A 14226-nucleotide genomic window follows, 5' to 3' on the forward strand; every position below is an offset into this window, starting at 1 on the left:
TATCCGCACCGTAGGTTCAACGCCAAGGACCGATTAATCGGTCACAGACCACATAGCAACATAGACCTACGTGCATATGCATAAAGTTCAATTTCAGTTTTGACACTTCGGTGACGTGGCGTCAGCGTGACAGCTTTTGTTTTTGACACGGCGTCGGAAAGGTTAAATAATGTTTGCTTCCTTATAGCAGAAATAATTCCAATTCCAAGTATTGGAATCATTAATTCCTATAAATTGACTGACATACGGATTTGATTGTTGATTCTGGTATTTTAGTATTCTGTTTTTGTTTAAATTTGCATCATATTTTCATATGATTTTGTCTTATACAATTTCTGTAGGTACAGTTCTGTGATACAATAGTTAGCAATAAATTAGAATTTATTTCTTACAGCTTAGAACATATTTTTGTTTGAAACATGGGTCTCATTGATTCCAAACATATGTTAAAGTGTCGCAGATATTTAACGCTATAGCCAAGGCTATGGAATAGTAATCAAAGCTGTAAATAGCAGTTAACTAGTTTGTAGGTTGGTAATTAAAATTACAAGATAATAATGTGTTTTATTAATATTTAATAATTAATAACTTGAATGCAGGTAGGTATATAATACAAGTTTAGACAAAGGAATAACTAACACGTGCAAAGTGGAACAAAACAATGTAGCCATTATTTTGATATTTGTGGCTTTCCACAGATAAAGGTCCTTTTATGCTTCATCTGCAATAAGGACCTTTCTATCAGTAGGTATTACTGTTGGAATTTCGGATGAACACGTCCACTTCAATTCCAATCCAAATCGACGTTCAATTGCACTTGAAGCAAAATGACCCTTCTGTGATGGAAAGCCACATTTCTCCACGTTGTGCGTCTTAATATTCCTTTCGATTTCTATCTATAACAAGTATCTTAGTGAGGTTAAAAACCAAAATCTTAACGCAGATGGCGCCTTAGAGGCTATACTTTGGCAGATCGGATGACGAATGCCAATAAAGATACCATAGTTCCGCAGCTGACTGTAGTGACTACATGCTCAACAACAGGCGGTCTAGCATGAGTTGCGTTCTCGCGCGCGACTGCATACATCTAGCGCGACTTCAAGTAAGTACCTATGGACACGCCCGCGAGAATGCAAGTCATGCTAGACCGCCAGAAGTCAACAGGTCCCGTAGCCAACATGCTAAAAGCTATACTTCGTTTTTTTTAGCATTAGAAATAAGGTAGGTAAACAATCTTGATGTGTCTTTTAATTGAAAAACACATTTTAAAAATAAGTTACGGTAAATATGTAACAATTATGAATCTAATACGATCTTTTAAAGCCTATTTTTTTATTCGGTAGACAGAAATGACAGTTCATAGTATGAACATAAAATGTCATTTCATACTATGAAATGTCATTTTAGTCTACCGAATAAAAAAATAGTCTTCTGCTTTCATATGTAATAGTTATTGATTTTTAAAAAGTGTTTTTCAATTAAAAGACATGTCAAAATCGCTTACCTTCTTTCAAGTTCTTTCTAATGCTAAAAAAACGAACTATAAAGGGGCCCACTGATTAACAGTCCGCCGGACGATATCGGCCTGTCAGTTAGAACAAAAAGTTGACAGCTCCGAACAACTGACAGGCCGATATCGTCCGGCGGACGGTTAATCAGTGGGCCCCTTAACGCTCCGTAGCGAACGAAACGCAACTGTCACTGTCACACTAATATGGAAGAATGATAGCGAGACAAAGCGATTCGATGGCGAAGCGAAGCGATCGTCACTTTGGGTAGGCCGCCTGTGCTTATCCATCCTTCCTATCCTTCTTTCACCTCCTTTTCTCACTTAATTCTTGGAGTCCATTGACCTCAGCCTTTCGTAAACAAGCGGTATTTCTCGGTCATGTTATTGAACGAGTTCCCGCTATACCGCCGAAGGGCAGCTAAGGAACATGTTAGCAGCGCCATGGCTCCTTCCACGTAAAACCCGTACATCACGCGGAAGTGGGACTCCACCTGAGGATTTAAAAATATGCGGGTTCTATTGGATAATTATCAATGATGGTTATCTTGATAATTATCGTGATTTCTATGCCTGATAATTATCGATTGGATAATAACCTTAAATTTAAAATCTAAAATAGAATAACGATCGAATCTATCAAATAATTAAAAGAAAATAAATATAGAACCATCTATACCTGGGATAATTATCCGATATTTATCGTATAATTATCGCGATAATTATCAAAGACTATAACTATCTGGATAATTTCGAACCCTGAAAAAAAATGTTTTTTTTTTTAGTAAAATCAATAGTCCTGCTGCGACTGGCTAGCAGAGGACACAGTGCGTGGAATAGCAACTACAATAGAAATCCTCAGTTTTAGGAATGGCAAAATTTGACGACTGGTCTGGCGTCGGTAGTACCGCGGTCCTGGGTTCGAATCTCGGTAAGTGCATTTATTTGTGTGATGAGCACAGATATTTATTTCTTCCTGAGTCTTGGCTGTTTTCTATGTATTTATGTATATGTACCTATATTATAATAGACATATAGAGCGTGACCGAACTTACCGAAGACAACCCGCCATTAGTGGTAAACTGCAAGGGGAACATCAACACATCCACGGTTTCCGTCTCCCGGTACCGGCCGCGGCCGAAAATGAGAACTCCGGTCACGTAGTACAACAGGCTGGCTATCGGGACGCAGTGGCCTGCTGTTAGCACGGCCACAGTGCTTGGAATAGCAACTACAGTAGAAATGCCAAAGATCGTGACAACTTACCGAAGACAGCCCGCCATTAGTGGTAAACTGCAAGGGGAACATCAACACGTCAACGGTTTCCGTCTCCTGGTACCGGCCGAGGCCGAAAATGAGCACTCCGGTCACGTAGTACAACAGGCTGGCTATCGGGACGCAGTGGCCTGCTGTTAGCACGGCCACTATACGCTGGAGGAATAAGTTTTTTTAATATCAACCATGAATTGAAATAGTCTGACCACGCTAAGTTTGTATGCAAAGTGTTAAGTCAGTAGAGAGATTATAGGGATGTGTATGTGTCGGCGGCCGTGAATCGTGAAAATCATTGTCACGTCCCTATTTCTGCACAATTTGCCTTCGGGCATCTGAACTTCTGAAGCAACCTTACGAACGTATCCTACCTATCTGTCTATACATTTAAAATTAAGTACAAAAAGCACATCCTGAATTTGCAAAAAATGTTATAAAATTAAGTGCCGATACTACATCTTTTAAGTATATTATTGTTGTCCTCTTTAAAGTAAAAAAAAAAATGTTTTTGTTGTTCTCAACGAGTGTGATAGTTTGTCCAGAGCTTAATAAAGGTAACGCTGTGCAAATGTGACTATAGTTCGTTTTTTTTAGCATTAGAAAGAACTTGCAAGAAGGTAAGCGATCTTGACATGTCTTTTAATTGAAAAACGCTTTTTAAAAATGAAAAACTATTACTTATGAAAGCAGAAAAATATAAATGATCGTATTAGATTCATAATTGTTACACATTTGCCGTAACTTATTTTTAAAATGTGTTTTTCAATTAAAAGACACATCAAGATTGTTTAGGTACCTTATTTCTAATGCTAAAAAAACGAACTATAATTACGATTAGATTTTATATTAATACATATATTATGTTTAGTGGCTGATCTCACATAATATAAATATATTATTATCTCTTATAGGTTTAGTTAGATATACGAACTTTCGTTTTTTTTGGAAGGGTTTCCACGGAAGACCAGCGTCAAGGTACTCATAAGATACCTTGACACCAAGCTGAGTGGAAACCTTTTCAGCGACGTTTTAAACCTTTTTAGGGTTCCGTACCCAAAGGGTAAAAACGGGACCCTATTACTAAGACTCCGCTGTCCGGCCGTCCGTCCGTCCGTCCGTCCGTCCGTCTGTCACCAGGCTGTATCTCATGAACCGTGGTAGCTAGACAGTTGAAATTTTTACAGATGATGTATTTCTGTTGCCGCTATAACAACAAATACTAAAAACAGAATAAAATAAAGATTTAAGTGGGGCTCCCATACAACAAACGTGATTTTTGACCGAAGTTAAGCAACGTCGGGCGGGGTCAGTGCTTGGATGGGTGACCGTTTTTTTGCTTGTTTTGCTCTATTTTTTGTTGATGGTGCGGTACCCTCCGTGCGCGAGTCCGACTCGCACTTGGCCGGTTTTTTTTGTGACATGTTTTTGTAAAATGTTGTGCGCTTATGCGTCCTGAATAAATTTTATTCTATTCTATTCTCTATTCTATTATATCTATTGGTTTAATTTAATGTGACGATCGCAAAAACAATACACAGGAATTTTACGATCGGCCGCCGACATATGCAGATTACTGCTACTAAATTTAGCGTGGTTGGAGTTATATGACCTCGATGTCAAGTCGCATTGGAACGGGCGTCTCTTTCTGCAGGTGATTCTCTTGAAAGTAGAATTGTATTCGCTTGAAAGCAACTGTTTAGCTTTTTTATGAGAATCATCATGTAGAAACCTAACCTAACCTAACCTAAGTGTGACGTTCTAAGATTTTTTAAGCGTCTGTAAGTACCTAGATATAATTATTCTAACACTTACACTTAGCTTCTTTCGTCTTCGATACGCCTTCACATGCATATTTGTTTTACCGTCTGAAAAAAAGTATGAGTTGGGATAAGATTGACTGTTTTTTTCATGAGGGGTAAGACGAAAAGCCGCTCATATAACGAAGGATTACGGGTGACTTTTTATCTTACCCCTCATGAAAAAACCATTCAATCTAATCCCAACACACCCCATTTCCGAAAGTAAAAAATAGGTACCTAATAGAATTTCTGTCTGGGAAAAGGCACCCCGGAAAATAATGTCTTAGACTTAAGATTAGGATTTTAATGGAAACAAAATTATTTACCTATTCTCAAATATTTGTCTCTAGCAACTACAGACACCTAATATATCGAGTAGGTAAAGGGAAACCAAAACTAGAATCCAAATATACTACATGAATTCCAGTGAAAGTAAAGCCGCTTTACGACCGGTTAGTGCTGATGAGGAGATATCGTTGTTTCGGTCATAAAGGCTTACATAATTGTACAATACCCGTGTAATGTGACTTTATTCTCACTCGGCGCAATGCATAAGAGCACGTTTACACTGGTTATCAACACTCAACAGCGCAATATTTATCAGTAATAAATTTAAGACCTAAAAAAGGCTACGGCGAGAGCGAGGCTCTGATTTACCGCTTTCTCCAAAAGTACCTAAAAGCCGTATGTTGAAGGCTCTTGCTTTAAAGCGGTGTCGGCTGTCTAAGGCAGGGGTCTCTAAACTAGTGTCCTCGGAGGTCCGGTCCGCTCTCGGAGCCAAAGACATGGGACTCTACCGCGCGAATACTCTACTCGAATATGCAAGAGCGATTTAGAGGCAGATAACGAAATTTCGTTTTTCGCGTTAGGCCCTACATTGCACATAACCTATCTAACCGCCAATTTTTTTTGAAATCTGACGAAAAAAAACGATATCAAAATAAAAAATATATTCCGGTTTCTTTAGAAACATTCGTTTTCTAAAGCTATAAAGCCTGTCCTTAAGTGAGCCGTCCAGACACATGGACGACTAGAAGGCCAACTGCATTACCAGTACCAGCTGCACTCGCTGTATTACTCGATTAGTCTTGCAGCCTTGGTACAAGTTCCATTATAAATGCAGCTGGGCACTACGTTGAATGATACATCTCTCACGTCTCGCTTAAATAAGTAGGTACCTACCTAATAATAACATCACAATAATTAAATGTCTAGTGAGGCATCATAAACACTCATATTGTAGGTACTCCCATACGTATATGTAAGTTTGCATTCTGAGGTAAAAAAAAAAAAAAAAAAAAATTACATCCGAATTGAGAACCTCCGTTCGGTTAACAAAATAATAAGAACACATATTGCTACTCGCTCAGCGACTATCATAATTTTTGCATTGTATAACTTTACTGAATATATGTTTCAAGAACAAATAACTTTCCCTTGTAGTTTTCAGACAGACATTGAAACTTAGTTGAACTCTGGAACAATGCAGACTTTCTCGTTTACTTAAAGTTGTTCAAAACTTATTGTTAGTGCCATTGTCAATTTCTATGACTTAGTATAGGGGAGCTTTTGTGCTTGATACTTCAAAATATAAGGTTCGATTCACGTCAGATACCGTAAAATAGGGGCAAAACTGACATTCAAACCTCGATAACATTTTATTTTTTACATACCTACTTATTATGCAAACTGAATGGTGTATATAATAAATGTTCCGGACGTTTGTATTTTAGTTTTTATTTTATTTTGGGTAGTTCCATTTCATAACTTTGACGATAAACAGGAAATCCCACCTCACCCCGTAGTCCCTCGTAATTGGGGTGAGATGGGATTTCATACAAAGGTGATTTTGGAAGATTGTTATATCGATTTTTTTATTATGAGTATTACTATAACTCCATTTTAAATTGGAATACATTATTTTTGTAGCAGTAGCCTTAAAATTCCATCTCACCCCCCTTTCATCCCTTCTCTCCCCATACATAACCCAACTCTCCCCGCGAACCCTACTCACCCCATTTTACGGTAATCGAAAATTAATTAAGTAATAAACTTTTGTTCCAAAGTCAGGACACAAACACCACTCTTATCGTTTGAGTTTGATTCTCAATTAGCTCAATGTTTTTAAGCGAATTTATACGTAGTGTTTCTGCAACCCTTACCCAAATTTTGAGATTTGAATACTTACAACTTTTTTTATGGGACCAATTTAACCCAAAATCCAAACCCAAAGTCGCGAATTTTGTTTTATTAGCGACTTTGGGTTTGCCTCCATAGTAGAAGTTGCTTATGACCTATAAATTGACCTCCCAAAATATGGCTAAGGGTTGAAAAACAAAACGTTTGAACCGTGGGTCTCAAAATCTTGGAAGGGAAGGGAAAACCCATCATAGTCTGTGCGGAAAGAGAAGAGTCATATAATCTATTCTCATATATTCCACGACTCTTCTCTTTCCGCGAAGACTATTAGCAACTTAAAAAGGAACTATACTAACCATTATCGGCGCGAGGCGTTAATTTTGGCCCTCTGATGTTCTTGTGGCACAGCGCCAAGTAATGGTTGACGTGGGCCACAGCGCAAGTGCTAGCTTGCATCACTGAAACAAATGAACATCACAGAAGTGGTGACCCATTAATTCATCTCATCATCATCATCTTCCTCGCGTTGTCCCGGCATTTTGCCACGGCTCATGGGAGCCTGGGGTCCGCTTGGCAACTAATCCCAGTAATTGGCGTGGGCACTAGTTTTTACGAAAGCGACTGCCATCTGACCATTCAACCCAGAGGGTAAACTAGGCCCGTATTGGGATTAGTCCGGTTTCCTCACGATGTTTTCCTTCACCGAAAAGTGACTGGTAAAATGATATTTCGTACATAAGTTCCGAAAAACTCATTCGTACGAGCCGGGGTTCGAACCCGCGACCTCCGGATTGCAAGTCGCAGGCTCTTACCGCTAGGCCACCAGCGCTTCTGGTGACCCATTAATTATCAGTATTTAAATGCCCTTAATTCCTTTTTTTTGTCGATGTGGGAATGCTGTTACGCATCGTCCCCCTGACCTGAGGTGGGCCCATTATGGGGGGGGGGGGGAGTTTTCGATCCCATACAAAAATACCGGTATCTGATCTTTGTGACCGAGACATTCATTCATTACCTCCATGAATCGAATAGTTCTGGTTACGAAAAACATCAAAAAGAAGGCCAAAGATTATGTTCGTCAGGACAAACATTGCCAAATTAAGGGTTAAGGATGTCGCGGTCAAGTTATACTAGTCACGAGAGTACAATCGAGGCAAAATATTTTGTGACTGAGTAGGAGTACTCGCTCAACCCGTCTTGCACGCACTTCGTTAAACGTGAAGAGCTCTGTGGAATTGGTAAACAGAACAACCTAAATTGGGTACATTGTGCCTGATTTCAATTATAAATCATTCGGTGAAATAAATCATCTAAAATATGTGTCCCGATTTTCCCGAATCCACAACGTTACTTTTTGCAGGCCTTTGTTGTAGGTAATGTAAGGGAAAGTCGAAAATAATAGGTAAATACCTATTAATAGAAGAGTCGATTGTCCACTACTGGGTACGGTCGAGTTCAAAATAGTTACCTATTTACGATACAAGTGCGGAAAAAAGGAAATACGAAACGAGTGGCGATAAATTAAAACACGACCGAAGGGAGTGTTTTAAATCGACACGAGTTGCGAATTACCTATTCGCACGTGTATCGAACAACGTTTTACATATGGCACTTTAAAGTTTCGACATACGCACGAAAAGTGCTATTTTACGCACTAGTGCGGAAAAGTAGCCCCATTTGTACTTTAAATATATTTTTTAAGTACACTACCTTATTGTCAGTGTCTTAAAGGCGCGTAAATATATTTTTGGAACATTGTGTTATAACGTTGTGACCTCGACTGTACCTACATAATATTTAATAAATGTTTAATTTACACTATTACAAGTACCTATTAGCTCAAGGCTGTTGTGAAAGTTGTGTAACTCTAATTTACTGTAAACGAGAAACTAATCTTCGATGGAACTATCGTTTAGTTCAATGGTTCCTAACCTTTTCAGTCCGGTTACCCCTATGACTAACTAGGGAACCTGATTTTACCCCTCCTCCCAATGGTATTAAAAAATAAAACGTGTACGTTTGTTGTATTGTTATATTAGGTTAGCTTATTACCCCCGTAAAATACCAGTTTTACCCCCACGGGGGTAATTACCCCCAGGTTAGGAACCACTGGTTTAGTTGCTTCATAATGTTGCGAACAAAGCAGATTTTAGAGTACCTAGGTAAATAGTTCTCTTGAGACATAATCCAATTATTTTGCTTTCAGAAATTCACGTATTTTGTGTTCAGATATCGTGTTACCAGTTTCCTAACAAGGTACCTACCTACATTAAAACATTAAACATTATATGAATTTTAAGCACGATTTTTACACTTTATAATTTAATTAAAAATAAACGGGACTTGAATGCGCATATATATGTAATTATATTTGAAGCTTAATTATTCGTGAAGATTAATTAATTTATGCTGTTACCCATGTCGTCTTCGAAACGTCATTGGTAATTTTCAAGCATAATTATAAGTCCTGTTTTAGTAAATAATAATTTTAAATATTGTTTCGCAGAGCTTCAGAGCAATTTACTTATACAAATAAGCGGTCATATTGTCGAAATTGACGTGTCGTTCTGAGTTTTTGTAGCTGCAGATTACTTACTGAGATAAACGTGGAAAGGGATAGCGAACACTGCGTAAAGAAGAGCAAAGCACCGGCCTGCTATGGTCTGCGGCACAGGAGCGCCAAAACCTGAAAACAAAAAAAAGTTAGGTATAGTTGGTCAAACCAATTTGTCAGTAATTATAGAAACAAAAAACTATACTCATCCTTTTCTTTTGGGTGCTAGTACTAGTGTAAGACAAAGATAGTATGATTCTCTTTGTCTATGTTTGAAATGAGACAGTCCTTTGACACACTATAGAAAAGTGCAATGGTTAAACAAAACATAAGAGAAGTGCTCTTCGAAAAGTGCAATGATCAACTATTGCCGGGCACAGAGCCCGTACCATGTCGAAACTGTCATAAAGAACGTAATTTACTTTCTATACATCTCGCTTGCACTAGTATGCGAGTACGAGCGAGATGCATAAAAAGTAAATTACGTTCTCGATGACGTTTATGTCAGTGCCAATCTGGTGGTAGTGGTACAGATGTTGATCGTCGTATACCTACTCAATATTTCGTAATTTATCTTGATTGGAGATAGAGTCGGACGAACCTAACTCTGCACAGACTTTCTAGTGACAGTGTGGAAGTGACACAAGCCAAAGTCGCCAGTCAGCATAGACGGTCAAGTACCTACGAGCGTACCTAAGACGTGTAAACAAAAAACGAAGGAATATAAGTTGCAATCTTGCCCGAAGGGATACATTGTTCCATTTTTCCTTTAATTAAAAAAACCGGCCAAGTGCGAGTCAGACTCGCGCACGGAGGGTTCCGCACCATCAACAAAAAATAGAGCAAAACAAGCAAAAAAATAACAAGCAAAAAAACGGTCACCCATCCAAGTACTGACCCCGCCCGACGTTGCTTAACTTCGGTCAAAAATCACGTTTGTTGTATGGGAGCCCCACTTAAATCTTTATTTTATTCTGTTTTTAGTATTTGTTGTTATAGCGGCAACAGAAATACATCATCTGTGAAAATTTCAACTGTCTAGTTATCACGGTTCGTGAGATACAGCCTGGTGACAGACGGACGGACGGACGGACGGACAGACAGCGGAGTCTTAGTAATAGGGTCCCGTTTTTACCCTTTGGGTACGGAACCCTAAAAATAGTAGGTACCTAGAGCAGTCATGACGAAGACAGTGAACAGAAAGGTCCCAGCCAGGTTCCAGTAGCGGCCGGGGTCCAACTTGGCCCCCCTTCCCGCCGCCAGCATGGTCTGCTCGCGCGCCTCCTCCACGCGGGTCGTTATGGCCTTCTGCCATTTAGGGGAGACTGGAGTTATCTGGAAAAGATACGAGCAATGAGCGATCATCATCATTTTTTTTCGTTTTTAATGCTATTAAGTGTAAAAATGTAAGGCCTGAGTGGACGCTCGAAGCGGAGCGTTCGGCGGGGCGTGCAGCGTGGCGTCGGGTTCACAAGTGATTTGAGCAGCGTGCACTAAGGCCGCTACTATACGTTTGCATATTTTGTTTAACATGCACGCCGCACGCCTCGCCCCGCTGCACGCCCAACTCGAGCGTCCACTCAGGCCTTATACACTGACATACTAACTATTACTAGTTTATTCTGTGACTAAGAGGAAAGGAGACGACGTCACGTGACCGCTTCTCCATATAAACGTAGTCCTCATTTTCCTCTCTGGATATTGACATTATAGAAAATATTGCGTGTAAATAATATTATAATATATATTTGAACCAAAGTTGTGTTAATTCGTCAGATTTTTTTTCATCTTTAGGGTTCCGTACCTCAAAAGGAAAAAACGGAACCCTAATATTGTCCAGCCATCGTCTGTCTGTCAACGATTGTCAGCTTAGCTACGCCCCCTGGTCCACTTATGGTTGGTAAAAGTGGTATCTAGAAATAAAAACCTCAAGATAATAATTAAACTCTAAATTTCACTAATCTTATATTAACCTGCTATGAGACTGTCAGAAAATAACTTATATTTTTATTAATAGTACTTTAACCCTAGCTCAGACTTTGAAAGTGACTTTGATAACGAATAAGGTCGTACAAGCCCTTATTGCTCGGTTACAAACGGTCTGATTGTGAATAAATTTGGCAGCTATAATAAATGAAATTTACTTCACTGATTATGATCATGAATTCTGATCAACCGAATTGGATGCCAATTCGAATGCAAGAATACCTCAGGGTACAAATCAATTTACCTACCTACCTACCTAGATGACTTTTTTGGGTAAAACGAAATTCTAATCATTAATGTAAAATTTAAAAATAAGCCAAGTCCTCATGTGCCATCGAAATAATTATATTATATGTACAGTAAGCTTCAGAGATAACTGACCCCCCTGCAAACAAGTTTCCATGCAGCTTTTACTGTACAGTCGCCATCAGATATATCGGAGCGGCTAAGGCGCTCACAATATCTGAACACGCCTCTGTTGTAAGGGCATTAGAGTGCGTGTTCAGAGATTGTGAACACCTTGGCCGCTCCGATATATATGATGGCGACTGTACCAACAAAGTTCATTCTTGACATTGATCAATTATTGCCGCATAATGCATTGCAAATGTCGCTAAGTGGGTTCCTTTGCCAAGGAACCGTTATGGTTACATAATCACGATTTCAAACAAGAGAAAGGACTACTATAGTCTGTTTTTTTTTTAAATGTAGAACTACTACTACTACGTCATAGATACATTTTCTATGAAAAAATAAGTAATGCATTTTGGGTGGCCTTTAATTGTGGTTTATTTTGCTGTTGTTCTGTCACGTAAAACTGACGTCTATTATGATAAAATTATGGTTTAATAGTAACCTCATTGATGCCTGTTTGGTGAACTTAAATCATATAGGGTAATTCGCCAGTAACTGGCCACCGGCCAATAACTGGCCATCCTAAACTAAAATGATTCTATTCTCCTATAAACAGAATTAATTTTAGTATAAGCAGCCTTCAATAACTAGCCACCTTATACTAAAATGGATTCTGTTTGTAGGTGAATACATTCTTTTTAGGGTTCCGTACCCAAAGGGTAAAAACGGGACCCTATTACTAAGACTCCGCTGTCCGTCCGTCCGTCCGTCCGTCTGTCACCAGGCTGTATCTCACGAACCGTGATAGCTAGACAGTTGAAATTTTTACAGATGATGTATTTCTGTTGCCGCTATAACAACAAATACTAAAACAGAATAAAATAAAGATATAAGTGGGGCTCCCATACAACAAACGTGATTTTCGACCGAAGTTAAGCAACGTCGGGCGGGGTCAGTACTTGGATGGGTGACCGTTTTTTTGCTTGTTTTGCTCTATTTTTTGTTGATGGTGCGGAACCCTCCGTGCGCGAGTCCGACTCGCACTTGGCCGGTTTTTTATTTAGTTTAGGGTGGCCAGTTACTGGCGAATTACCCTATACAATTTCAAGGAACTCATAATGCATGCATAAAGTTTTCCGCTCCTTTTACGAACTTGGCTTTTGCACTACCAAATTTGCAAATGTGTAGGTAGATATTCATTTTACGATTCATTATTACTCAATAATTTGAATTTGATGCTTCAATAATTTGATTTCGATAATTTAAAAACGTATATTACTACTTATAAATAGCTACACATTACAGATTGATGTTTTGCTGATGTAGTTTCCAATTGCGAGACGTGTGGTATTTCACAGGTATCTTTGTGGTTATTTTTCACTCACATCTGAATAATGTACTGAGTGGTAATAGAATTATGTTCTTCAACCTTGCTCGATTTTAATAAGCATCTTTTAGGCATGTTATGTCATGATAATTAAACTTGTACCTATGTTTAATTAACCAGGGTACTTTTTAATTCAAAGGAAATTACAAAAATATGATTTTATTTACTGTGTTTACTTTATCCACATAGGTGCAAGCTATTGTAAAAGGCAAAATAATACTGAAAAAATATTTATGCTAAAGAAACTAATGAAACGTAGGTACAAAATATCTGGAAGGTACAGATTATACAATTGTAGTTGTATTTATATACAGAATATACAATGTAAGTTATTTAGTCACTGGTCACCACAAGCTTGCAACTTACTAACCAACTTACGAAGTACTTGCGAACTTTGAACGTGAGGTTTAGTGGCACCTAACCGTCTCATTTTACGGTAAGTCGGTTAACAAGACTTTTCTTTTTAACGGCTTGTAAGTAACATTATTTATTTTTGTTTCGACTAGACTTAGTTCTTCAGTGTTTAAGAATATGATTAACCACCTTAGAGTCTGTGCGGAAAGAGAAGAGTCGTGGAATGTTTGGGGCCCAATACAACACAATATTCATAAAACGTAACAACCTCTTCCTATTACCACTTACAAACCCCGGTTAAGTTTTGTCTGTTTCTAACAAACAGAAATGTCTAAATTACGGATAGAATACAAACAATTATCATTATTAACGATTTGTTAGATTTGACAAACGTTTAATCTTTGATAATATACATCTTAACATTTCTTACATGGTTGAGATATTTTGGACCAGCAATATTTATTCGATGGCGTTCACTGTTAACATCACAATTTGTGTCTAAGTACGTAACTTTATTGTTAATATCTGGGTGACCGCGCTTCTCTCGGAAAACATATAAAAACTCGAAAATGCGCGTTTTCCCAGAGATAAGACCTAGCTAGGTCGATTTTTCGCCCCCGAAAACCCCCATATAGCAAATTTCATCGAAATCTTTAGAGCCGTTTCCGAGATCGCCGAAATATATATATAAATAAATAAATAAACAAGAATTGCTCGTTTAAAGGTATTAGATATTGTTATCAAGCAGTAGGTATAATTATAAAAATCCCATAATTTTAATAAGTATATCCTTTTACAACCCTAATTGCGTTTTTCATCTTTTGTTTCGTTCTAGTTAAAAATTGGCCTCCGGCATTTCTGTTTAAATAGTTTA

General features: G+C 38.3%; 1 protein-coding gene across 1 annotated transcript in view; it reads right to left on the bottom strand.

The window, feature by feature from the left end:
• Positions 1-1854: 1854 nt before the first annotated feature.
• LOC134654811 (uncharacterized) overlaps positions 1855-14226 on the bottom strand; it is a 35500-nt gene continuing 23128 nt past the window's right edge. The window contains exons 4-9 of the mRNA XM_063510281.1: positions 10441-10606; positions 9314-9403; positions 7074-7175; positions 4592-4644; positions 2774-2938; positions 1855-2001 (exon numbers count right to left, since the gene is read on the bottom strand). Of these exons, the coding sequence (XP_063366351.1) occupies positions 1855-2001; positions 2774-2938; positions 4592-4644; positions 7074-7175; positions 9314-9403; positions 10441-10606 (723 nt within the window). The remainder of the gene's footprint in view (positions 2002-2773; positions 2939-4591; positions 4645-7073; positions 7176-9313; positions 9404-10440; positions 10607-14226) is intronic.

Source organism: Cydia amplana, chromosome 15 (genome assembly GCF_948474715.1).
Source record: "Cydia amplana chromosome 15, ilCydAmpl1.1, whole genome shotgun sequence".
NCBI classification, from domain to species: Eukaryota; Metazoa; Arthropoda; class Insecta; order Lepidoptera; family Tortricidae; genus Cydia; species Cydia amplana.